The 24,451-nt window shown below is 52.7% G+C and overlaps 1 protein-coding gene across 1 annotated transcript in view; it reads right to left on the bottom strand.

The window, feature by feature from the left end:
* Nucleotides 1-2,353: 2,353 nt before the first annotated feature.
* RET (ret proto-oncogene) overlaps nucleotides 2,354-24,451 on the bottom strand; it is a 42,009-nt gene continuing 19,911 nt past the window's right edge. Inside the window, exons 7-20 of the mRNA XM_029932190.1 lie at nucleotides 22,026-22,284; nucleotides 21,157-21,282; nucleotides 20,561-20,671; nucleotides 19,844-19,966; nucleotides 18,752-19,008; nucleotides 15,759-15,906; nucleotides 14,205-14,312; nucleotides 13,015-13,229; nucleotides 12,810-12,932; nucleotides 10,509-10,579; nucleotides 9,109-9,246; nucleotides 7,888-7,987; nucleotides 5,806-5,953; nucleotides 2,354-4,456 (exon numbers count right to left, since the gene is read on the bottom strand). Of these exons, the coding sequence (XP_029788050.1) occupies nucleotides 4,299-4,456; nucleotides 5,806-5,953; nucleotides 7,888-7,987; nucleotides 9,109-9,246; nucleotides 10,509-10,579; nucleotides 12,810-12,932; nucleotides 13,015-13,229; nucleotides 14,205-14,312; nucleotides 15,759-15,906; nucleotides 18,752-19,008; nucleotides 19,844-19,966; nucleotides 20,561-20,671; nucleotides 21,157-21,282; nucleotides 22,026-22,284 (2,085 nt within the window). The 3' untranslated portion in view covers nucleotides 2,354-4,298. The remainder of the gene's footprint in view (nucleotides 4,457-5,805; nucleotides 5,954-7,887; nucleotides 7,988-9,108; nucleotides 9,247-10,508; nucleotides 10,580-12,809; nucleotides 12,933-13,014; nucleotides 13,230-14,204; nucleotides 14,313-15,758; nucleotides 15,907-18,751; nucleotides 19,009-19,843; nucleotides 19,967-20,560; nucleotides 20,672-21,156; nucleotides 21,283-22,025; nucleotides 22,285-24,451) is intronic.

Here is a 24,451-nt window from a genome sequence, read left to right on the forward strand (position 1 = left end):
AAGTTGGATGTTTATGACTGGAGCCACCCAGGTGCCTCTCAAGCTCTTTAAAATGCTCAGGAGGCACCAACTATGAAGTAAGTCATAGGCTCTTGGTGAGCAAAGCCTCTGAGGGCAAGGGGCAGTGATACAGGCATTGTGTGGGCTCCCTGCCATCCTCCTGGCAAAGCCCTTTGCCTCAGGAAGTAAGAGGCAGCCTTGTACTCTTCCTTCTCCTGACCCACAAGAATGACTTTCCCCCATGGGGGAAATGGCACCTGCAGAAGAGGACTAGCGTGGAGGTGAGAAACAAGGGCAGCCAAAGAGTATATGGTTTACTCTGGTATCATTTATAAAATGGACCAAGATAAATAAAAACAGGGATGCTTAAAATGAAGCTCCACATTTTTATTCAAGAAATTGACAGTTTTCATGGCACGTATTGTCTGTGTATGAAATACCAAAATGATTTATTTCTCAAAAAGTATTTATTTTTTAGTTTTAGAATGCACTTTCCTTACCTTGCCTGTTCATGATAACTTTGAACATGAATCGCTCAGTGTCCTCTGAAAGGATGCAGGATTATGGTACCTCCTGGCATCACAGTGGCTGTCGTGGTCTCGAGTTGTGACTCCTTCTGTGCTGTCTGGCCCAGTTCCCCGTGACATTGATGTTCCTGCAGCCACATGTTCCTGTAGATGGCCTCCCTGTCATGACTCTGGGCCCAGGCTCCAGCTGAGAGATATTGCTTGGCCAGGTCCTGTGATTCAGCACCTCCTGGAAACATCTGCAAAAATATCTTATCGCTTGGCACAACAATCAAAACCCGAGTTGCCAAGATTAACTGTGATTTCTTTTGGGCATCGATAGTGTGTTCCTCTTTGGGTGTGACGCTTATTCTTTCTGCTGTCACACTGCCACCCATCCAGCCTCAGCTGCAGACATGGAGAGGTGCCCTGAATTGAAAAACTCTTTACATACAGGTTCTGATTTTTTCATCATGTCTGCTAAGCACCCTTCATGTGAATCCCTAACACAGTACTAACAAGGCCATTGAGGCTGCTTTGGGGAAGGGATGAGCCCACACCAGGCAGCCTCAGCGAAAAGGGGTGTTTTCTGTACACATAGGGGCGAGAGCAGGGGATAGTGCCTATCTTCACTCTGAAGAAATGAGGCATGGCCCCCCCCACCCCCGTGCTACCTTCCAACCCGTACTATGTCTTTTGGGGCCACAGAGGTAAGGGCTTCTCAGGCTCCTCCTAGAACTACCTTAAATACAACTTGCTAAGTATCCTACAAGTAAATATGCTCAAAGGAAGAGAGGAAACCATTCACTGGAGGGAAAACTGCTTTATTTATACTGGGGGAAATTATGCTTTTCCTTCGAATTTTCTTTTGTATGTGAAGTACTTGTCCGGGCCCCATTCTCAGACATTATCCTCAGCTAAATTTCCACCCAAATAAGCTGGCCTCGTGGTGAGAAAGCATCCTTTGTGGAAGTTGGTGGAGAAATGTACTTTCAAAGACAAATAAACCAAACACACACATACAAACACTCCTGATGGAAGTTTAACGCTCTTGAAAAAGGGGCTTTTAGTATTTTAGTATGAGCTTTCCTTGGCATAGGTTTCTAAACATTCAGAGAGAAAGGCTGTAGCAAATAATAGACCCTAGAAATTATGTTTATTTCCAGTCCCTGTGGCCAGATTGAAGAAGGATACCAAGAGCAGACACAGGTGCCGAGGGCCAGGAGCAGGAGGGCCAGCGGTAGCCTGTGTGCGCCCGTGTATGCACACATGAGGGAAACGACACAGGCCCTCGCTTTCTCGCTCACAGTACAACCATAAATCAGATTTATGTTGGTAACAACATGTGATTGTCAACTGACCCGCCTGCTCCTTGCCAGGCCTTGGAGGAGGAGGTCAGAGTATGCCTACACGACCCAACAGAAAGACATAAACAGAAGCGTTTAGTATTTAAAACTTCATGGTGGTTCAGGGCAAATTTTTTCCCTCTGTCTGTAATGGACCTTCACTTGGCAATGCATTTTACATCCTCTCTCATACAACTGTCCAACTGCGGCTTCAAGAAATAAGCCACAGGCAAACTGCCAGAGAGCCACAAGTAACCTGAACTGGACATGGCTGCTGCTCTATTTTAGGGAAGGAAACATAAAGGAAGGAGTTCTCTGAATGGCGGAATTAGAGGAGTTTTAACAGTTGACATAAACATGCCTAGTCACATACATATTGGGTAAGACAAGTCAATAAATACAACAGGTTTCCCCGAGATATTTCAATCCTTATACTGAAACTTCAAAATCAGAAACCCGAGGTTTCCAACTAGGAAGTTAAAAAGAGAAAAGAAGTGTACACATTTTATGACACATGATTTTATTTACATAACTGAAATTGTTTTCTTAGTCACCTTGATTACAAAAGCAAATTAACATGGTATGGTTTAATAATCTTTCATAAATAGATTTTACAAACGTTAATAACTGACAGATTGCTACTTATACCCAGTAATATTTTATATTTAGTAACTTCTGTGTATATGCATATGAAAATTGATAGAACTAGTAAATATGAGTGCTTTTAAAACTCAGGAATAGACAATTAGATCATTGGTCAAAGGTTAATTCCCCATCACTGGGTTAGCCAGTTGGACCTGGAGTTCACTCTGCCAAGAACAAACCTACTGTGGCAACTCGTACTTATTGGGTGGGTATGTTTAATTATTTGAGAGTTTCCCCTTATTTCTGCATTATTAAGACTATCACTGAGCACATCTGAAAACCAAAAGTTAACCACAACTAGATACTTGTAGCAGAACTTACCACAGTGTGTTTGAAAAAAAGCCTAAACTAAAGCCATGTTACATCTCCAGTAAGTGTTTTTCCAGCTCTCTCTGGGTGTTCGTGCCACACACACACACACACACACACACACACACACACACACACTCCCCGAGGCTCTGATACATACTCATCCAAGCCTTCTTGGCCACAAAGATGCCCCCATTTTACCGCTTTTGTGGAATGCCTGTAGGATACAGTATTCGGATAAGACTACTATGAATCTGTCACAGTGCTTTAAGTCTGAAGGCCAGGCAGTGTGTTGGTAACCGACCCTCTCCTGCAAAGTTACAGACAGAAGAGCTGTCGGGGACTTCCCGAAAGCCGCCTCCACGAGATGGGAGGAGTGCTGAGTGACTGTGACCACAAATAAGCAGTGAAGAATGACAAGAAGCTTATGAGTCACGGTCAGAATCTAATAAACAAAAATGTTTTGCTATATAGCAGCATTCAGTCACAAACACAGAAAGAGTGGATACACGTACCTTTTCACACAAGCTCTATGAGAGCCAAAACATTGTCTTTTCCACATCAGAATTGTAATCAGAGGGGTAGCGATGTTACTTCTAACAGAACTAGCCGAACTGTCCCTTTTAAACTGAGCACTAACCCCACCCACTCCTAATGTGTGAGATGAGCCACCGCTTTCTGGCACTGGACATGTGGCACCCTGGAGGCTGGCAGGGGTGGGATTCACGGCAGCCAAGTCTTGCCTGTTAGCAATCCCGGGATGGGAGGCCACTCCACTCAAACACCCCCTGTTCTTCATTCTGTTCTTGTCAGGGGGTAGTGATCACTCAGTGATGGGGACAACAGTGAAGTGTCCAGGGAGCCCTGTCCTCTCTCACTGCCTATCTACATAGCACATATGGCATCAAATTTCTCTATTGTGCTAAACTGAAGAATTATTTAAATCATTAAAAATCAAACATCTTCTTAAGAAAAGGTTACATGATTAAAAAAAAATAAAACCATTCCCAGGATTTCAAATGCTGAGCTGAGGCCTGTTCCGAGGTCCCTTCATCCCCTCCAGCCCTGGCCAAGGCTTCGATCCCATGATAGAGCCTTGCTGGGCTGCTTCTTCTGAACACAGACATGTCATTTGGGCCAGTTTTTTTGTTCCTGCTGCCTTTTTTGTGTGTGTGCTTCATGTTTAAATCGTGTTGCCTTGTTTGCTGGCAACAAGAAAAATCAGACCGCTCAGGTCGTGAGGGAGGGATCCACACATGTGAGCAGAGTGTGTGGTGGTCACTGATAAACACAGACCAACACAGGGCACTGCCAAGGGCTGGAGAGGAAGGAATACCTAAAGCCTGGACCCGGAACTCTGGTCCAGCACGCTACGTCTGCCAGGAGGGAAAATCACCAGCCAGTGTGAAGTGCACAAAGGAGGGGCCGGCAGACTTTCTGTTCTCGGCATGTTTCTTCCCCTTGTGAGTCCATTACCTTTCACAAAGAAATGTTAACTATCAAATGCGTCCATTAATTGTGCCGCTGAGGGTGAAACCATCCAGTTAGCATATACACTATCATTTGCATATCTTGGACACACAGTGTTAGTGCCATCAGCTCTCGTGAGTGGTACAGGACTCTCTTCAGGCCAGTTCGGGTCTGACATGCCTAAAAATGAAAACAGATCATTTGTTCTGCACTGAAGAACCAAAACTTCATGTGCAGACAGTAAGGCCTTGGCAAAACTCCCTTTGAGGTTCAAACCAAACGTTCTGGTTTTCTGTGCCAATTACATGAATGGTTTCGTGCTCCATGTTTCCAAAACACTGTCATATTTTGGGGGAAATATCACGTGCTCTCTTGGTAACTAACAACAGAAACTCCCCATTTTGGCTTTTATGAGCTTCAGACTCCCAAATCTGATATAAATATTTGTTGATCTGTTTAAGTCTTTTTTTTTTTTCTAAGGCAGCATAAAGCATTGCTGAATTAAAGGGCTCATGGCAGTGGGAAGCTTCTACAAAAAGTTCTCTAATGTAAAGAAGCCTACTCATCTTCCATCCAAACCCACCGCAGAGGAGAGAATCTTCCAAATCAATCGTGCGCCCAGGCGAGCCCCACAGCGTCGACAGGACAGTGGTGTGTGGCACTAGACCCAAAGCCAGCAAGGAATCAGTGACTCAGGAGGCATGCAAAGAACAATCTCGGCTGGAAAATGCTTGACACTCCAAGATTTAAAAGCAATCAATGATCAAGTTAGGAAACAGAAAAATTTTTCAAGTATTTAATCAAAGACAAAAGAAGGAGTTTTGGCAAGAACCATATTTACTGTCCATTGCAAGACCACAGCACCACAGACTAGGTTCTTTCAAAAGCATCTGCTCCAGCTTTTAGCACTGACGTCATAAGTGACAACTGTCATGACAGTGTGTAATGCAAAGGATGTGAAAACAGCAGTCTGCATGTGTCCTCCCTGATAGTGGGCATGTGGGCTGGGCTGAGCTCCCTAGTACGGGATAGCCTCCCAAGAGCCACCTGCCCACCCAGATGGGGTCTGGGAGCGACCACAGGCTGCGCCCTCAGTGCAGCCGGGGTGGTGTTGGCTCCTCCTGTCTGAATTAAATGCCTCCCCAGATGGGGTAAACTTATCCCAGTAGTTAAATTAGAAGTGCTATGACTTGATGCAGAGCCACCCAGAAAGGACTTTTTTTTTTTTTTTTTTATCATTTTCTCAATATCCCCTGAGAATCCTGCCCAGCATTCTTTCTTCTCTATTATCATAAGTTGCTGGGCAGTGTGGTAATTATACTTATTTTCACATCCTTTAAAAAAAACATAGTTTCAAAAATGCCTGAATGTAAACGGATGCAAAGTCAGACATTTACAAATAAAAAGGTTCAGAGAGAACTTTGGTTTCATTCAGACCAGAAACACTCTTAAAAAGCATTACAGAGCATAAGGATAGTGCAGAGAGGAACGATGATGCTAGAATCTAGTAAATGCATGTGAAATTCTACCATAGAGTTTGTTTTCAATCCACGTGGAGGGGAGGGCTCGAGGGAGGGGAGCATTATTACAGTCCACCAGGGGCGTCTCCTCCTCCGAGAGGCCGTCGTCATACAGCAGGGAATCGGATGGGGTGGAGGCAGCCAGGTCCAAGTAGTCCTGGAATAGAGAGATGCCTAGTCATCCTGGCGTGGGTCACTACCCGCATGCCCCCTGCTCCTCCCCTCCCAAAGGCAGACTCGCTGGCAGAGTCCCACCTCCTGCTGGCCTCCCGGCCTCTCCTCAAGACCGGAGCTCTCTGCCAGACAGCCAGCGCTGAGCTCTCCCAGGCCCTGCTTTGCTGGACCTGCTCTCCAGCCCTCACTACTCCCTCTAGAAAGTCACCTGCCCGGGGCGGAAATGTGCTCCTTCACTGCCTAGTCCTACCTCCATACCACGTGGGGCGGCGGGGGCTGGGGGGGGTAGGTTACCACACCCAGCACTGGGGAACTGGCCCATTTACCAAACCAAGGCTCTGGGAGAGCTCACTGCAGCCCCATTACTCATGAGCAAGTGCCAAGAAGCATCTCTGACCTGCTAGACATTTTTCAGCTTTCCCCTGATGACGCCCATCTATAACAGAGCATCAGGACTCAGAAATCTGAAATCACTGATGTGGGTTCTGCATAGGAGACTCCTATGGGCTTCAGCTCCCAAGTATGATGATTTCCCAGGGCCTTCCACTTCCACTGCCCTGGTTAAGTGTGTAAAGAACAGTTCTAGCATTTTCCTGGCTGTTTCTCTAGGAAGGCTGGTCCTCTTATCATCACCTTTTTATTGAAGGCAATTCCACATTCACAGGATTTGGAGGGTTAGACCAAATGGTACCCTGATGTTGGGTTTTATTACAAGCGGCCTACACCATGCACGTTTGTTTTTGTGTTTGAAGAAATGCCAAATTTTAGCAAATGGGTCACTGTAAAGATGAGACCCTGAAACCCTGAAGGTAAAATCTGTGTCTGCCTTGTTTACTTGTATCCTGAGCGTCTGAGACAGAATATGGAAATAGCAGTTATTCAATAAATATTAATTGAAACTTGTTGGCTTTCTCATTTACCTACAGTTGTAACCCAGTGGTACATGGGCTGAACTTACTCTCCCAGGTAGGATTTATTTGGACCAGACTGAGCTTTTGGAAATTTATTTTTATTTATTTATTTATTTTGAGAGAGAGGGAGGGAGAGAGTAAACAGCACAAGTGGGGGAGGGGCAGAGGATCTGACCCAGGGCTCGATTTCGATTGTGAGATCATGACCTGAGCCAAAATCAAGAGTTTCATGCTTAATCAACTGAGCCACCCAGGCGCCCCAGCTGTTGGAAATTTAAAGAGTTACTAACATTAAAAACTGGAAGACTTCAGGGCACCTGGGTGGCTTGGTGGGTTAAGCATCCAACTTTGGCTTCAGGTCGTGATCTCATGGTTCTTGAGTTTGGGCCCCACATCGGGCTCTGTGCTGACAGCTCAGAGCCTGGAGCCTGCTTCAGATTCTGTGTCTCCTTCTGTCTCTGCCCCTCCCCTGCTCGTGCTCTGTCTCTCTCTCTCTCTCAAAAATAAATAAACATTAAAAAAACTGGAAAACTTCACATAAATATCCTTTAAAATTCAGAAGATGAGGCACTGGTACTCCTATTCATATAGATTATGTGTGACTACAGCGAGAGGTCCTTTAGAGGGGCTGGTGGGCTCCTGTTTGCCACAGCCCCCACCACTCCCTAGCCGGGCCCCTGGTAGCTCTACTCTGATGATTTGTTTCTTCACTGAAAATGATTTTGTTTGACTTTGGAATATTTGCTTCCCACTCCTGTCTGTGGAGAGCTCTAAGTATAAAGGGAAGAATCTCAGTTTCTTTATGATGTGAGAAGGAGCCTGGCTCAAGGAGAAGGGTTCAGGTGCTGGCTGCCTTCAGGGGACAGCATGGCCATCTCCCTTTGTACAGCCTTGCTCTGCCCCTGCACTGGGAACTCCACAGAACAGGGGTGAGGCTGGAGTCCCCTCACTGCCATGTTCCACCTGCAGGGGGCCAATGCTCCAGGAATCAGCTCCAGGTACTCACTCTGTTCTTAACCATCATTTTCTCCAGGTCTTTGCTGATGTCAGCAAACACCGGCCTCTTGTCTGGTTCCTGCTTCCAGCACTGCAGCATTAGACCATACCTGACGGGAAGCACAGATGAGCAGTTATGACCTGGCATGGATGGCCCGATCCCAGCTGCCCATACCCAGCATGGTGCCCTGGGCCCACAGGGCTCTGCTCTCAAACCCTAAAGCTCTTTCTGCATCATTTCTGCATCATTTCTGCATCTGAGCTGAGCCAACACCCGAGTGCCGATAGGGGCTCAGTGTGCCTGGTGTTGTGGTCCAGGATCTTGTGCGTCTCCTTTCCCTTGAGAGAGATTTGTTTTTCCTTCCCTTCAAAGATGTTGGTAAGCAGCTAACAGGACACCACGCTTACTAGGGAGGCTGAGGGGGAAATGCCAGTCCTGAAACTCTTATCAAGTATGAACTGCTTGTGGAAACAAACAAAAAGCTTCTGCCAACCACACCGCTGCCTTGTACATCCTCACTTCCTCATTTCCCTGGGGCCCTGGCCTGGCTGCAGGGCTTCCAGGGCTGCCACATGGGTGTGCCCTGGGCTGCCCAGGGACACAGTACCCACTCACCCCTACACTCCCTCATCTAGGCCTGAGCCAGGCCCCTGGCAGGCACACAACAGGTTTTGTGGAATGAACGGACCGGCCTGTTTCTGCCTGTGGTGGCGCCTTTCTCATGTGTTCTCAGGCTGGCCTCAGAATCATCTGCTGGAACTACCACGTGAAGACTCTGGCACCCTTGGGCTGTGGTGCGGTCTTCCAGCCTGCCACCTGCCGGCCTCTGTGCCTCCATGTGGGCCCTCCCCAGCATGCACCCCTGGGGTCATTCTGAATTACCTGCCCCTCCCCAGATGCCCTGTGGGGACAGGCCTTGGGCTTAAGCTGCTCCCTGGGTCTGAAGCACCCTTTTGTCCCTTCCACCACCTCTCTTCAGCTTTACTCCCCCTCATCCCTGTAAGCCTCCCCCCTAGGAAACCCACTCAGCTCCCAGCAGAGTTGGGGTCCCCAGCACCTGCCACTGTGCCCAGAGATGGTTCTCTGACTTCTGCCTTGGCATGCTCTGCCCTGTTACTACCTGCTCCCTGGTTCTCCCTGGGTTCGTGCCCAGGGCTGCTCAGGAACAGCGGGGGAATGAGTGCATTGTCTGTGTCTGAGGGAGGCTGGGCCAAAGCAAAGCCTGCTCACATCTCCTCGCTGCAGTTGTCGGGCCTCTCCATCCGGTAGCCTGTCTTCAGAAGGTTGAAAAGCCGCTCGGGAGGGATCCCAGGGTAGGGGTTTCCCCCCAGAGTCACAATCTCCCACAGCAGGACACCAAAGGACCACCTAAGGGGAGTGAGACAACCAGTGTGCAGCTGTACGGGGCCGGTGGTGTCCGCTTCTCAGCAGACCAGATGCCCATCACCGAGCAGCGGTTGACCCCATCGAGCCCCTGTGTAAAGAGCCAGCCAAGTGCGCATAGATTTCAGATGTGGAGTGGAGGTGGGGATGAGCTATCTACCTGCCCTGCCCTCATGCTTGCCCTGCTGAAGGCCCACCAAGCCGCCGGCGCCGGAGCTCGACCCCCACACCCACAAGGGGTATTTGGCTGGCCCTGTGGAGACGCGCCAAAGCACCAGAGACAGCACAGAGCAGTTGAGCAAGTGCACCAACACGCGAAGCGGGCGCTGAGGCCACGGGGCTGCTGCACAATTCCTTCGCCTTTTCTGTGGGCTTGGAAATGTTCATAAAATCTTAGAAGAAAAAAAGCACTGCCATAGAAAAATACTTACCTGGGAGGGAAAATTTACTGTGAAGTGGGAAGAAAATCACATTGCAAAATCACATCATCATGTGAGCCCACTTACCGTGGTAAGAGGCACATGCCTGTACACCACGGAAAACACTAGACGGTCATGTAGGCCAGGACCTGCAGGAGCTACTTAGGGGCTGTGGGACCCAAGTGACTTGCAGTGTCTTCATTACCCTTTCTTCTGAATTTCCCAACTGTCTCTAGTCAGCTTCATGTAATCTGAATACTGCTGTTTAACACTGTTTAGGAACCGCTTTTTCTCAGTCCACATGATTCAAGAAATGCATGTTCATCAATGATAGAACACTCAGAAACAAGTCTGCTATGTTTTTGAAAACTCTCAGGTCTTATGATTGGATGTGGAAGGCCAAGTTTTCGTTCCTTTTTTCAAGCAGTTTGGGACCCAGCAACTCACTCAGGGCTACCCTACCTATGGTGGGACGTGTCTGAGCCTAGTCCACACTCCGGCCCACAGAGGGGAACTTTTCGGCTGGGCCTCTGTGGCACTGAGATGCCCAGGGAGGAGAGAGAGAGGCTGGCAAGGGGGGCCGGAGAGGGAAATTTGCAGTTACCTGTTCACTGTTCTCATGTATTCCACTGTGACTCTCAGAATCACTTGGTGGTACCCTGTTGTTTGCTGAATGAATAAACGAAGGCCCCTCAACTTGCGGGGGCGGGGGTGGTCATTGCAGATGGTTGGCACGAGCCAATAGGCACTTGGGGCCAGCGCTGTCCCCCCATCGTGGCACCCTCTGCGTTGTAACCCTGACCACAGGAAGGCAACACCCATACTTACACATCACTTTGGGTGGTGTAGATATGATCAAAAAGAGACTCAATTGCCATCCATTTGACTGGAATCCGACCCTAAAAAGGAAAGGATGGAAAGACGTTAACATGGCTCTGACACCCTGGGACCTGGGGGTGGGGAGTGTGGAGAAGGGTGGGGCCATGTCCCAGGCATTTCCAGCTCTGGAGGGATGCTGAGGAGCTGCATCCGGAGTGCTCTGAGGCACAGAATTAGCAGCAGGGCCTCAGAGGGGCTGGAACTCTAATCTGGTCTCCCAGGCATGGCTGAGATGCTGGAGGGAGTCAGCTGGTCTGCCCACAGCTACACAGGGCATGCCTGTCACACATCACACCCCTGCTGAGAAGAAACCCCAGGAATCAAGACCACGCCCACGCCAGGTTTCTCTAGGGCCAGGTCTGGAGGGCTCTGGGGTGCCCTGGGTGGTGATGCTCAATGTGTGGGCCAAGAACACTACCCAGCAAGATCTCCTGATTTCTGAGGTTGAATGAGTTCGGGAAACTAACTTCTGGTATTTCCATGTTGGGGACTTCTGAGGCAAACTAACACATTAAAGGCTTTCCCAAGAAGCCCTGAGGGAAGAAATCTGTTTCCATGCCTTGGGGCTGCTTTTTCCCTATCATTTTACCCCAGAGCCCTGTTAGCATCCTCTGAGAGACTGCGCCCACTGCAGGGGTGCTGGGGTCAGACCTAACAAATGTTTTCCAATGCAACTTGAGAAACAGCTTTCAACAGGTAAGCCTTCAGACACAAATCAACTAAAAATGTGTGCACTGATTTTAATGCAGAATTTACTGAAATTTCTTTTTCTTTAAAGCATGCTTTAGGGTTTCCATCCTTCATGAAGTGTGATTTCTTCGGTGTGTGTTTGTAACAACACTGCCTGCTGCCTGTGCTCCCTAAGGGGCCTTGTGCTTGGAAGTCTGTACTTCTCTGCTCCCTGATGCAGGCCATTCTTGGGGGGCCAGTGCATCAATAGAAAGGCTTTGTCCACACCCTCCCCCTGCACAGGGGAAGCAGCCCCTCTGCACTTCCCCTTCAGCAGTTCTGAGATAGGCTGTCACAACGGAAACCCCAAAGGCATGTGGGTGGCTCAGTCCATTAAGCAACCAACTCTTGATGTCAGCTCAGGTCGCGATCTCATGGTTTTTCAAGCCCTGTGTCAGGCTCTGCACTGATAGCACGGAGCCTGCTTGGGATTTTCTATCTCTCTCTGTCCCCTCCCCAGGTCACACGCTCTCTTTCTCTCTCTCTCTCTCAAAATAAATAAGCTTAAACAATAAAAGAAAACAATGGAAACCCCAGAAAAAAAACGAAACATCATCCTCATAGTCTGTGGTGACACGGGGCTCCTCATAACCCCTTAGAGCAAATCTGAAGTGTATGTGGTCATATTTTTATTTTTTGAGCAGTGAGTCTGTTCTGAAAGCCGGTCAGCCGTGGCTCTTGAAAGGCCCCAGGAGTGATCCTGTCTGGTCTGTCACAGGAAGCAGCAGGAGAGGGGCTGAGAGGGCAGTGGAACTAAGAGAGTTGTCCCCCAGGCAAGCTGCCCAAAAGGGCTTCGTGGTGCATGTAACCTTGACCCCAGGAAGGCAACACCCACACTTCCACATCATTTGGAAATGCCACAGGGACCTGGACAACAAGGGACACAAAGTTCTCCAGTAGGGCCCCCAACCACCTATATCAGAGGTTTGGAGAAAGCATCTAAGAACTCTATGTTGTGTCTCTGGATTCCATCTCCAGGGCCTCCCTGTGAGTCTTCCACACTCACCCAGCCAGGGGGTCCCAGGCCCCCGTTCCAGGGAAACCCCCACCCACAAGGCAGTTCATCCCTTTCTGCCCGGAATGACTGCCACACTCAGGTCTACTGACTTCAGTCTCCTTTGAGCGAAGGGCTAAAGTCACACAGAGGAAACGAGGGCCCTTTCATTCTGTAGAAGGGAGAGGAGTAACTGCGGAGGGAACTGCCATTTCTGCAGCACTAGCGGACCTTCCAAAGTGAGGGGAATTAAAAGCAAAAAAAGCTGCTGGCCCAGCTTCCCAGGGGTGCTCTGAAAGGGCGGGTGTGGCCCTCAGGAAGAGAAGGAACAGACACAGGGATGAGGCCTGAGCGGGGTCTCTGGGGACCCATGATTAGGGAAGGATTTGAAGTTTATACTGTAAAATAATCTGCTCTCTCCTCCCCAGGTGCTCTAAGGGCTCTGCCCCGATCCATGGTGGGGACCCTGCCCCCCACCCTCCAACTACCCTGGGAGCCCTGGGCCACACCTCCAGGGGACCCAATACCTTGCTCCTCTTCACATAGGAATCTTCTTCATAAACATCTCGGGAGAGCCCAAAATCCGAAATCTTCATCTTCCGCCCCTCGGCCACCAGGACGTTTCTGGCTGCCAAGTCCCGATGGACAAGCTGCAAGGAAGACAGTGGCAGGGATGCCTGAAGTGCGGGCCCCAGCGCAGGCGGTGGGGGCCCGGGCTGGCGCGGCACACACCTTCATCTCAGCCAGGTACCGCATCCCCCGAGAGATCTGCCAGGCGAAGGAGATGAGGTCGCCCATGGTCAGGGCCCGCTCCTCGGGGTTGTCCAGGTAGCTGGAGCTGCGGCTGCCTCCGCTGCCCACGTAGCCAGGCCCGGCCTTGCGGCTCTCACGGAGGAAGCCCCGCAGGGAGCCGTACTTGGCGTACTCCACAATGAGGAAGAGTGGCCCTGGGGGCAGAGAGGGGGCTGTGAGCTGGCTACCTGAAGGGCCCTGGGCCAGGTGGAGGCTGCAAGGCCCCAAGCAGCCTCCCATGGAGTGGCCACAAGGACACAGCCCTCCCTGGCCAGTGGCCTGGGCACCATGCAGCACGTGTCTCAGTCCCAGCTCACTCTTGCACGGCTTGCTCTCCTTGTGCTGGCCATGCCAAAACAGGCTCCCTGGGGCAGCTGAGCACAACCTTCTCCTGGGTGCCCAAGGCAGGTGGCTACTATGCTACTGCCGCCCTGGGAACCAGCCCCCTGCTGCCAGGAAATCATCTCTCTAGATCCTTGGCCATGCTGCAGCACAGGCTGGAGACGGCTGGGGACAGCTGGGGATGGCCAATGGAGGCAGTGGAACTGCTCCCTGTTCTCAGCAGCTGTTAGGCTGCAGTCTTGTCCAAGGCCCATCCTTGAGTCCTGCTGGTGCCCATCTGTGTCCTTGCTGCCCTCTCCCTGGTGCACCTTGCCCTCTCATTCTCCAGCACATACATCTGTGTGCACGTGTGCACACACAGCAAGAGGCCCTTAAGGAGCACAGACCAATCTCCTGTGTCCTTATGTGAGAGATGGTGACGATGCCCTCACCATGCAGGGATGGGCTTGAGGTCACCTGGAGGTCCTGGCATGCCTAGTCCCCGGTAGGTGTCCAGGACATACCATCTGTCTGTAGGGCTCCCTGCCCTGGGGTCTGCCTAGAGCAAGGTGCTGATAAATCAGGATGTCAGTGGAGACCTCTGAGCAGCTGCAGCAGCCCAGGGGGCAGGAGCCTGATGCAAGCACCCCTACAGCAGCCCCTCCTGATCCTCTCAGTGACGCAGGAAGACGCAAGCTTTGGGTAAGGGCCAGGGCCAGAGAGGACAAGGAAGGGGAAGGAGGAAGAACAGAGCAGCCCAGAACCCCCGGCCTGCACTGGGCAGCTGCCTGTCCCTTGACCGGCCTTACCATCCTGGCTGCAGGCCCCGTACAGCTTGATGACGTGTGGGTGGTTGACCTGCTTCAGGAGGTTGAACTCTGACAGCAGGTCTCGCAGCTCACTTGGAGAGGCATTCTCTGAAATGCACATAACAGAGCAGGTTGCAAACCAGTCCTTTCTAGAAGCCCCTTCTGTGACCACCCTGAGTCACTGACCCACATTATGGGTCTGCACAGACCCTGGTTATTCTCTTTCTCAGATGGCCTCCCCAGGTTTAGACAAGGCCCCCCAAGACTCTCCTGCTTGGGGCTTCTCTTAGCCTGTAGGATGGTCAACAGCTGCCTCATCTGCCTCTGGAGAATAATAACCCTGAGGAACAATTTCCTTATTGGTGGGTTTTTCCCTGGAAACCCTCCTGGGACCAAGCTGTGTGTGTAAGTGGCTGTATTTCCCTGAAATTACCATCTTTCAGAACCTGTCCTCATAAATCCTGGGAAGGTAAGAGGCCTGTCCCATGTCCTGAAACACCTGCTGACCAAGCACTCAACAGGAGGGTAAGGCCCTGGAGAAAGCTGAAGACGATGAGGCTTCACAGAGGTGGCCTCTCACCACACTGAGCATGTGCGTCCTGACGGCGGGCAGAGCTGTGCTTGGGCTCCCAGCAGGAGCCAAAACCCAAGTGGAGGGATGTGGAGTCAGAAGCGGGGGCTCAGCAGGCCTCCTGGGGCAGCTGCCCCACAGCCCACTGCCCAGCTGGGCCACATCTCCTCCTCTGGCTGCATGCTTGTCTGAAAGTGAGAGGGCAGCTGAAAGATAGGGAGTCAGGACCCACCTGGGGTGGCCTGGGGCTGGTCTCAGTGTGCCCCTTTAGTGCCTGGGTCTCCAGAGGGTCATGGAGAGACCCCACTCTGAGGGCCTAGGTAAGCATTCAGAAGCACCCACTGATTCAGGTGACCATTGTCACCGTGTAGCCCTACCTGCTGCACTAGAATTCTCATGTACATCTGCCAACTTGCACCCACTGGATGGCCACTGGGTCCTTGGACCACTGGGCTGTCTGCCCAGTCTTTGCTCAGAAACACCAGTGTTTGGGGGGGCGGCGTGAGCCACTTAGAGCCAAACTTGTGCCATGAATGGTCACAGGGCCCTCACTGAGGGCCACAGAGATCGGGCCAGGCAGGGCCCCAGGGGCCAGTCCCTACAGGTGGCTTCTTCACCAGGACCCCAGGGACACTTGGCTAAGAGGAATGAATGGGGAAGACTGGGGAGGGAGAGCTGTCAGTTCAAGACCAAAAGGGCTTTTAATTTTTAAAAAACTCAGATTTTTACCCAATACTGATGCAAAAGCAATACCACTCTAGAACCTTCCAAGCAAGGAAAGTCCTCTTGCCCTGTTTGTCCAGGGACCACCCTGGTCCATGTCATCTGTGACAGGGGTGTCCAGAATGCAGCCCCTCAAGAATAGTAATGGGGGGCTCTGCAGAAGGCCCCAAGCTGGCTGTCAGCATCCTGCTGGTGCGGGGGGCTTCGTCCAGCTCTCAGGGCTCCTGCAGAGCCACCATGCACAGTGTGTGGACAGGTACCTTTCAGCATCTTCACGGCCACGGTTGTATACCCTGCTTTGCCTTTCAGCCGAAAGGCTGTTGCCTTAACCACTTTTCCAAATTCGCCTTCTCCCAGAGTTTTCCCAAGAACCAAGTTCTTCCGAGGGAATTCCCACTTTGGATCCTCCTATGTGGGGTTGGGGGAAGGAGAAGAAGAGAAGGGAGAAAGTTGGTGAGGGTAAGAGGAAAAGAAGACGACAAGGCCCAGAAGTGAGCTCCCCAGTGGGCAGGCTCCAGTGTTGTCCAATGGTCACCTGAACCAGTGGGCAGTGGGTACCCACCTGCACTGAGGGCAGGACCCTACAGATGGGCAGGATCCCACACTTTATAGGAGGACAGGTGCTGCCACAGAATGGTCTGGTCTCTGGATGCCTGGACATTTGCTTGTCCCTGGTCTACTGAACATGCCCAGGCCCATGTCCTTGTCTCTTAAACAAGGGGTTCAGGGCTTAACTGGCACCCTAGGGGGTACTCACATGGGAGTGTGGCCTCTTCTCTCGGAGTTAAGCCCAAGCCTCCTGGTGCTGCCTCCACTTTGGACACCAGGTCCATAAGCCACTGATGTCTTACAGGCCAGGTCCCCATCTGTCCTCTCTAGAGTGTCTCCAGGCCCCCAAGAGGACTGAATTGGCACCAGTGGTCCAAGTTGCCTCCCAGCCAGGGACCCCCAACTATGGATGGAAGTGTCCAGGGCAACTTCCCTGTGTGGTGCCTCAGAAAAGGTATGACCATGCTACTTGGGAACCTCCATCCTACCCTGTGGAAGAGGCTACTCCTCCCATGGGACTGACTGCTTCCCTGAACTTGCCTTTACCCGCTCATCATGCTCCCCTCTACCCACCCTGCCTTCCCGCTGAAATCTGACTCAGATTACTCTGGGACATCTTCCCAGACCCCAGCCTGGGCCTGCATCCTTGAACTCTGGGGATGCTGAAGCCTGTCGGGGACCTTCCATATTGGGCCAACACTGGGCGTCCATGGCCCCAACTCTCCCTGTGACTGGGTGTGGGTGTGACCTGGGGGGCGCTGCTATGATGGGACCTGCCAGACTTGTCTGACCCACACAGATGACACCATTGGGCCCCTCTGCTCTGCTGAGCAGAGCCATGCTTTCCAACATCTATGTGCACGCTTTCGTGGGCAGAGGCAGCCTCCTTCTGGCAACGTGTCCAGGGTCCCTGCTGGCCAGCTGCTGGGCATCCTGGTGTTGGCTCAAGTTCCCCAGAACCCACAGTCAGGGTCAGAACTGACGTCATCACTGTTACACTGGTGTCTTCACCTCCATACTGCACTGGATAAGTGTTCACTGCACGGGGAAACCACTCTAAGCATGTGTAGATAGCACTGATTTGATCCTCTTAAAAGATATTAAAATTTCTCCCCACTTTATATAAGAGACAACTAAGGTCAAGCTATTGAGTAATGTGTCCTTAGAGCTGGTCGGGGTAGCTCTTAGGCCTCAGGCTGGGCTCTGGCTTCTCTGTGCTATGGCCCAAGCTGACATGGGCTGAGGGTGGTGTGTGTCCACTTGCATGAGCACCCACAAACTGCCCTTCCTGTGCACCTCACCATAAACTGCCTGGGTTTATAAAGGATTCAAATGGTTCATCCCACAGGCCTGCTGTGGAGGCTGAGACACTTCCTGGGACAGGGGTCACAGACCCCCTGTCTGTTGAGCACCCAGAACTAGTTAAGCCGGGATGGAGACCGCAGTGTCCGCCACAGCTGGGAATGGCTTCCACGGCCCAGACCCTCACTAAGGGGTGAGAACTTTTGAGGAGCATCTTCTACAAGCCCTAGCCACCTCCCAGTCCTGGTTGGGTACTGCCAAAGGCCCCGAGACCCCTGTCAAGGTGCACACTCTACAAGGCTTGCTGCCAGGCCTAGGGGGTGGAGCTTCTGTTCACATGCACCTTCAGCTCTGCATGTTTTCCTCAGGCCCTCCTAGAGCCTGGCTTCCAGCTCCTTGGCACCAGCCAGCAGGGATACAGAAAGCATGGCAGGGTGATGGAGGGCTTGGCTAGGATGGGATCTCTCAGGAGCACATAGCAACTACAGGCCCAACCCCTCCCATGGGGAATGAGGGTCGGAGCCCGCCAGCTCTGGCTGGCACTTTCCATCAGCCAGCCGGTTACAGAGTCCTCAGGCCTGCCTCCTCCACAGCTGGCCCAGAGGCCCCATGGCACCCCCTCTTTCCACTCCACAGATAAACTCCCCTCCCCACTGTGGCCACCCTGGCCCAGCCCCTGCCTGCTGCCATCGATAGCCTGGACAAGGACAGTGCCTCATCACAGGGCTCCCACTTTTTTTTTTGTTTATTTACTTTTGAGAGAGAGACAGACAGAGCATGAGATAGGGAGGTGCAGAGAGAGAGAGGGAGACACAAAAGACGAAGCAGGCTCCAGGTGGGGCTCAAATTCCCAATCTGTGAGATCATGATCTGAGCTGGTGGGGTGCTCAACCGACAGAGCCACCCAGATGCCCCACAGGGCTCTCACCTCTGTACCCATCCCAGAGACTCCCCAGCAGAGCAGCCTGCAGAAATGAAGGCAGAATATGGGCCTCCTCTGCGGAACCCCCAACCCCCTGAGAATAAACTCCACACTCCTTCTCAGGGCCTCCCTGCAGCCCTCGAGGCATCTGGAGGACAGTTCCTCATCAGGTATGGCATGGCCCACCCTCCCAAATCTCAGTCCATCTAAACGAGCATCCATCACTCTCCACTCTGCCAAACTGCCTCCATTTCCTCTGCCCTCCCTGGAAGGCAGCTCTGTGGAGGCTGGGGGCTTGCTTGTGAGGTCTTCCTGGCAGGTGAGGATACATTAGCCACCTGTGCACTAGGGGACGCGGCACCAGGGAGCTGCGTGTGCCCCTCCCCGCGCCTCCCAGCTTCCCCAGGCCAGAGTTGTCTGCCACCCGCAGGGCCTCCAGGAGGGCTGCCTCCCAGGTGTCGGCCCTGCTCGGAGCCTCACCGGGATCTTGAAGGTGTCCACAGAGACCTGGTTCTCCATGGAGTCCATTGAGGGCCGGCGGGCACCTGACGAGGAGTAGCTGACCGGGAAGGCCTGGGCAGGCCGGCGGAAGGTCATCTCGGCAGAGGCGATGGGCGGCTTGTGGGCGTTCTTGTGGTAGCGGTGGATGCAGAACGTGGAGAGCAGCATGGAGACAACGAAGGAGAAGAGCACGGCGGCCGCGATCACCGTGCGGCAGAGCTCGTCACACAGCGGCTCTGTGGGCAGGAGTGGCCATGAGGGGCAGTGCTCTGCAGGGTGCCCCATACCAGCGGGAGGACCCCTGTGACAACCCCAGTGGCCTGGCAAGTGCAAGATGTGAGCGTAACGCAGACACTCACAGGGCACTGACTGTTTGGCAGGTACTGTGGGGGTGCGCTTTGCCTGTGGAGACCGCTCTCACCCTCCTACAGAAGGGCCAGGCAGCCCAGGGGGTTGAAGCGGCATGCCTGAGGCCCACAGCCTGCACCGCCCTGGCCGTGGAACGCTGCACCGAAGCCAGCAGGAGGGCTGGCAGGGAGGCAGGGTCCTCTGCTGTGTTCCCAGCGTATTCTGTATTTTCTTTATAAAAATGGGAGAAGGAAAGTGGCTCAGGGCCTAGTGCCATGCAGCAACAACTCAAATATGAAACCAACACCCCTGGGCCCAGGCAGGAGAGCTCCCCGTGTGCTCAGGCCCATGCAGTCCACCGGCACCTGCTGGCCCAGGGGCACCTGGAGGCTACAGCTGGGAGGGTGAGGTTCCAGTCAGATGGCACCATGGGCCCAGAGAAGGCCCTGCCCAAGGACAAACTGAATAGATGTGGAGTTACTTGATGGAAGAACTTTTTGACCCCATCTTTACCATAAAACTGTGGGCCAGAAGTCACTCTGCAGAGGCCCTGACCTAGATGCGTCTGCACATTTGGGGGAACTGAGGCCCAGAGGGAAGGACAAGGGTCTTCTGGGGTTTCACTTGCCTTTCTGCAATTTCCTCCCTGGCTCGCTGGGGCTCAGGGAGGTGTGGGGAGAGCTGCCCTACATATGGCCCCTGCAGTGCCCCTGACCCACTCACCCTGGCTGTCCTCAGGTTCACAGAAGCACTTCTTCTCCTCAGGGAAACAGTTGCAGATACCGAAGCCAGCTTTAATCCCCCAGCGTTCCCCTGGCTCGTGTCCACCAATGATGCTGCCGCCCCCTGGTGACAGATGTAGCCCACTAAGCCTCCTGATGTGACCAGACAAACCAGGACCACGAGGAAGAAGCATGAGCTGTCCCTCCCCACATGATATAGGCATATTAGGCCAGGGGTGGGGTGGGATGGGAGACATGGGGGTGGTGAGGGTAGCGAGATCTGAAGTCTGGGTCACCTGGGCAGGAATCAGCACGGTCTGCCCCCAGTCCAGTTCTCTGGCCCCAGCAGGTAGAAGGAGGACCCCCCAGGCTGCCCAGGGCCCTCGCTGAGGTCCACACATAGTTACTTTTCAGAAGCAGACAAGAGGCAGCTGGAAGCCAGGACAATCAGGGGTTGGGAGCTGTACCCATGTGAGTTGCCCAGGGAGACACTGGAGAGTGTTGGTCCAGGCACCAGTCTCCAGAGGTTTTTTGGGGGTGGTGGGTTGGAGGGGGTGCAGAGCCCTTTGTTCGAATGAAATGTTGGGAAAAGCCTTGGCACATAAAATCCAGGAATGAGGCTTGTTTGGCTGAAGTGCAGGTGGGAGTCCAAGCCTTTCCCGCTGACTGCTCCCACCCACCCCAGGCCCTTGAACTTGCAGGCCCAGTAGTTGCTTACGAAGGCAGTCCTGGGGGCAGATGTTGACATTTCTGCTCTCCACAGCATCACAGTGGCCGTCGGGGCAGGTCTTGATGCTGGGGGAGCAGGTGGAGAAGTTCCTGGTGATTCCTACGACACATGGCAGGCTGGTCACTACCACATGGTCAGACTGCCAGAGCCAGAAGGGCGGCACCCCAGGGCCTCCCAGGCCAACCCTGTCCCCTCTGAAGGAGCAAACTGAGGCCCATGCAGAGAATCTGTGAGTGGGATCCTTGAGGTGGTGGGCACAGCTCAGAGTTGGCTGCTGTCTACACCCAAGCCCTACTGCCTGGGGCCACACCCCAACTTTGGCCCAGACCTTCCAAACCCCAGGAGACCTCTGGTCCCATGGCAATGAGAAGTGTGAATGTCCTTGTGCCACCCATACTCTGCACTCACGCTCACCCTCTGTTGACATCAGGAACTACAAATGGGGAAAAGCTCAGGAGAACACATTGGAGAGGGGAGGGCCATCACAGTGGCCGGCAGGGCCCACGTGGACCCCATTTCCACACTGCCACCATTACCCCTCTCAACCGCTTGGCCGCAGGGCCCTGGCTCTGCGTGGGGCCTACCTTTGCCATCTCCCTGTCTCCACTCACACCTGCCCGTCAGAGAGCCCAGGCCGCCGCACTCCTCACACTCAGGGCGTCTCTTGCTGACTGCACAGGACAGGGGGCAGCCTGGCTCCTCAGCCATATCTGGGGGTGGCAGAAAGCTGGTCATAGGGGGCTGGCCTGGGCCCAGGGTCCAGCCAGCATCCAGGGGCAGAGGGAAGGAAGCACTGGCCAAATCTCTCTCATGGGTGAGCCCAGAGGGGTGGCGGTGCCTCTGCATCAGGGCATAGGGCAGTGATGGGGCCCGCTGAAGAAGTGGGGTGGCACCACGATCACAGCAAGGGGTCAGGCAGCTACTGGGCTGGGATAAGTATGGGGGAGGATGTGAGGTGGCTAGACTCAGCCAATACTATACATGCACAGTTAAATCTGAATTTCAAAGAAACAGTGAATACTTGCTTTGTTGTAAGTACATCCCTAACACTGCATCAACATAGTTGGAAGTCTGCAAAGGTTGGGTGGGACATACTTAGAACAGAAAATCGCTTGTTGCTTACCTGAAATTTACATTTCACCAGGGTCCTGTATTTTATCTGGCAGTCCTATAGCAAGGGCATGTATAGAATGTGCTGACAGTGGTGATGGGGAACAGCGACCATTTACTACTCAGTCCCTCTGGGCTAAGCCGCTTTATACTTTGTCCTTGTCACCCTTCCAGCTTGGCTATGCAGTGTGTGCTCTTAGTCTCATTTTACGGGGAAGGAGCCTCGGGCTCAGGGGCACTGCCATTAGGTGAAGGGGGCAGGCCCAGGCCCCTTCTGTGTGGGGGAAGCCATGGCTCTGCCACACCCTGCCCATCCCGATCCTCTAGGGGCCCTGGCACTCACACGTCCCCTCCACAGTTATGACCAGCAGGGCCTGGGTTTGCCTGCGGGTTGGCCGGTCGGCAGCCACCACCGTGTACCGGAGTTGAGAGCAATCGGGCCGCTGCAGGGCTTCTGTGTCATTGACGAAAAGGTGCCCCGTGGTGTCCTCGGCTGAGGTGACCACCCCCAGGACACTGCAGTTGGTGCTGGAGAGCTGCAGCCTGTACTGCACGTGGATGCCGCTGAACTCCTGGCAGTTATCCACACAGACCTTCCCGATCTAGGCATGGGGCACAGGAAACACCTCAGCGGGGTGGGGCACTGGCCTGGATGGGAACAGTCCCCTATGGGGTCCAGGGAAGACAGACCCCCCCCCCTCAAGTCCCTGGAACCTGCAGACCCATCCACCTGCCAGCCCTCCCCTGCCCTGCCCATCACACCACTGCCTGCCCCTTGCTCCTGGGGGCCAGAAGCAGAACTCAGGGTCCTTTCTCCAGACAGGTGCTCACTCTCCTGGTTCATTCTGTACTCACTCACTCCTCTAGGCATGAAGGCTGATTGCATCCCTCCTCCTCCCCTCCCTCACTGCTTCTGGCCAGGTCAGTTTTGTTCTGGGGGGCCACCCACTGCCATCCTCAGTGCATGTGGCTCAGGTGCTCCAGGTCACCTGCCTGGTCAGAGCACTGCACCCAGGCCACATGATTCTGCCTGTCCCACATGAGACCCAGGGGCCTTCCTGGCACTCTGGCTAGAATGCCTGGGAAAGAAGGGATGCTTCTCCAGGGGTTGCTAGCATGCAGTGCCACTGCTGGGGCCTGGAGCTGGGTGGCTGGGACTTTCCTTCTTACCTCTCGGCCATTTCAGTTAGAAGTAGACATAGGTTTCAGTAGCTTAAAACCATAAGCTCTGACTAGTCAAGGCTGGGGGTGCAGAGGGTAGGGTGGGGCCTGGCCTGCAGCCACTTAGCAGGTGTTCGCTCAGCCCTGCTTAGGCCAGGGCACAGCCAAGTTCCTCCACACCCAGGCCTGACAGCACAACCAAACTACTACCTCCGAGATCTCCCAGCACACCCCCATATAAAACCTGCTTACTTCTACTCTCCCCTATGGTCCTCAAAATTGCCCAAGGTCACTATCCTTAACTTACAATCATAAAGACTGGGGGTGTGTGTGTGTGAAAGATCATAGTGAGTTTGAGGCTGGACTGGGACTCCGGTCCCTCTGATCTCAAGTCTGCTGGAGCACAGGTGACAAACCTCTTGCAGTGTTTGCTTCCATTTGGCACCGCCTCAGAGATCCCTCAGACCCCTCTGCCTTGTTACCTCCCACCATCCTTGACCTCTGCTTCCATGAAAGGCCTGGGGGTGGGTGGCAGGTCAGGGAGCTTGGATTTGTCCCAGGGTGGGGTCCTTTGTGTGCTGGACCTGGGTGGCTCTCAGGAGTGGAGGGTGCATGAGAACCAGGAACAGAAATGGGGACAACTAGAGAAGACCATAACATGACATTCTGAAGAGGATGTATCCAAAGCTGCTCCATTAGTAAAGAGCAGTATGTTAAGTCATGTGCATGCTGTAAAGGCACGTAAAATTATAAAAATCCTTAGAGAAATGCTCTAGAACAAACTATACTAAAATGCTAAACACTAGTTGATATGGAGAGAAGGGATCTCTCCTCCTTGTCCTTCATCTTTTTTAATGGGTACTTACTGCTTTATGTTTTTTTCCACTTCTAATTGTTATTTGTCAATGACAAATGAAAGATAAACTCTAGTAAACGCAGTTGCAGAAGGCAAAGCGGAAGTGCTCCCCACCTTTCCTGGCAGAGGGCACAACTGTTAACTGCTGCCTGCACTCACAAGCTTGCAAATTCCATCAATGAAAACTTGTTTTGTGGGGCACCTGGGTAGCTCGGTTGGTTAAGCCTCTGACTTCGGCTCAGGTCATGACCTCACGTTCATCGGTTTGAGCCCCGCATAGGGCTCTGTGCTGACAGCTCAGAGCCTGGAGCCTGCTTCAGATTCTGTGTCACCTTCTCTCTCTGCCCCTCCCCTACTCATGCTCTGTTTCTCTCTGTCTCAATAATAAATAAACATAAACAAATTTTTTTTATAAAAAGAAAGTTTGTTTTTGAAAATTCAGAGTCCAAGAGGTCTGTACTTTTACAAATCACTTTTCACTTAATAATCTACCAGGAACATCTTTCCAAGTCAGCCTATGTAGATTTAGCTGGCATTGCTTTTACTGTAGGACAAAATATGTTTTAAAAGTACTAAGGAGGGAGAGGGCCACAGAGAGGCCCATGGGGCCCACTAGCCCTGCCCCTGTGATCTTGTCAACTCTGCCATGGCCCCAGCCTTCCTGGCCCTGTGCCCGTGGCTCCCCCGGGCCACTCTGTGTAAGCGTTAGGCCAGGGAGGGAGTGTCTCTCAACACCGTTCCTGCTTGCAATC

This window comes from Suricata suricatta, chromosome 2 (assembly GCF_006229205.1).
Source record: "Suricata suricatta isolate VVHF042 chromosome 2, meerkat_22Aug2017_6uvM2_HiC, whole genome shotgun sequence".
Lineage (NCBI taxonomy): Eukaryota > Metazoa > Chordata > Mammalia > Carnivora > Herpestidae > Suricata > Suricata suricatta.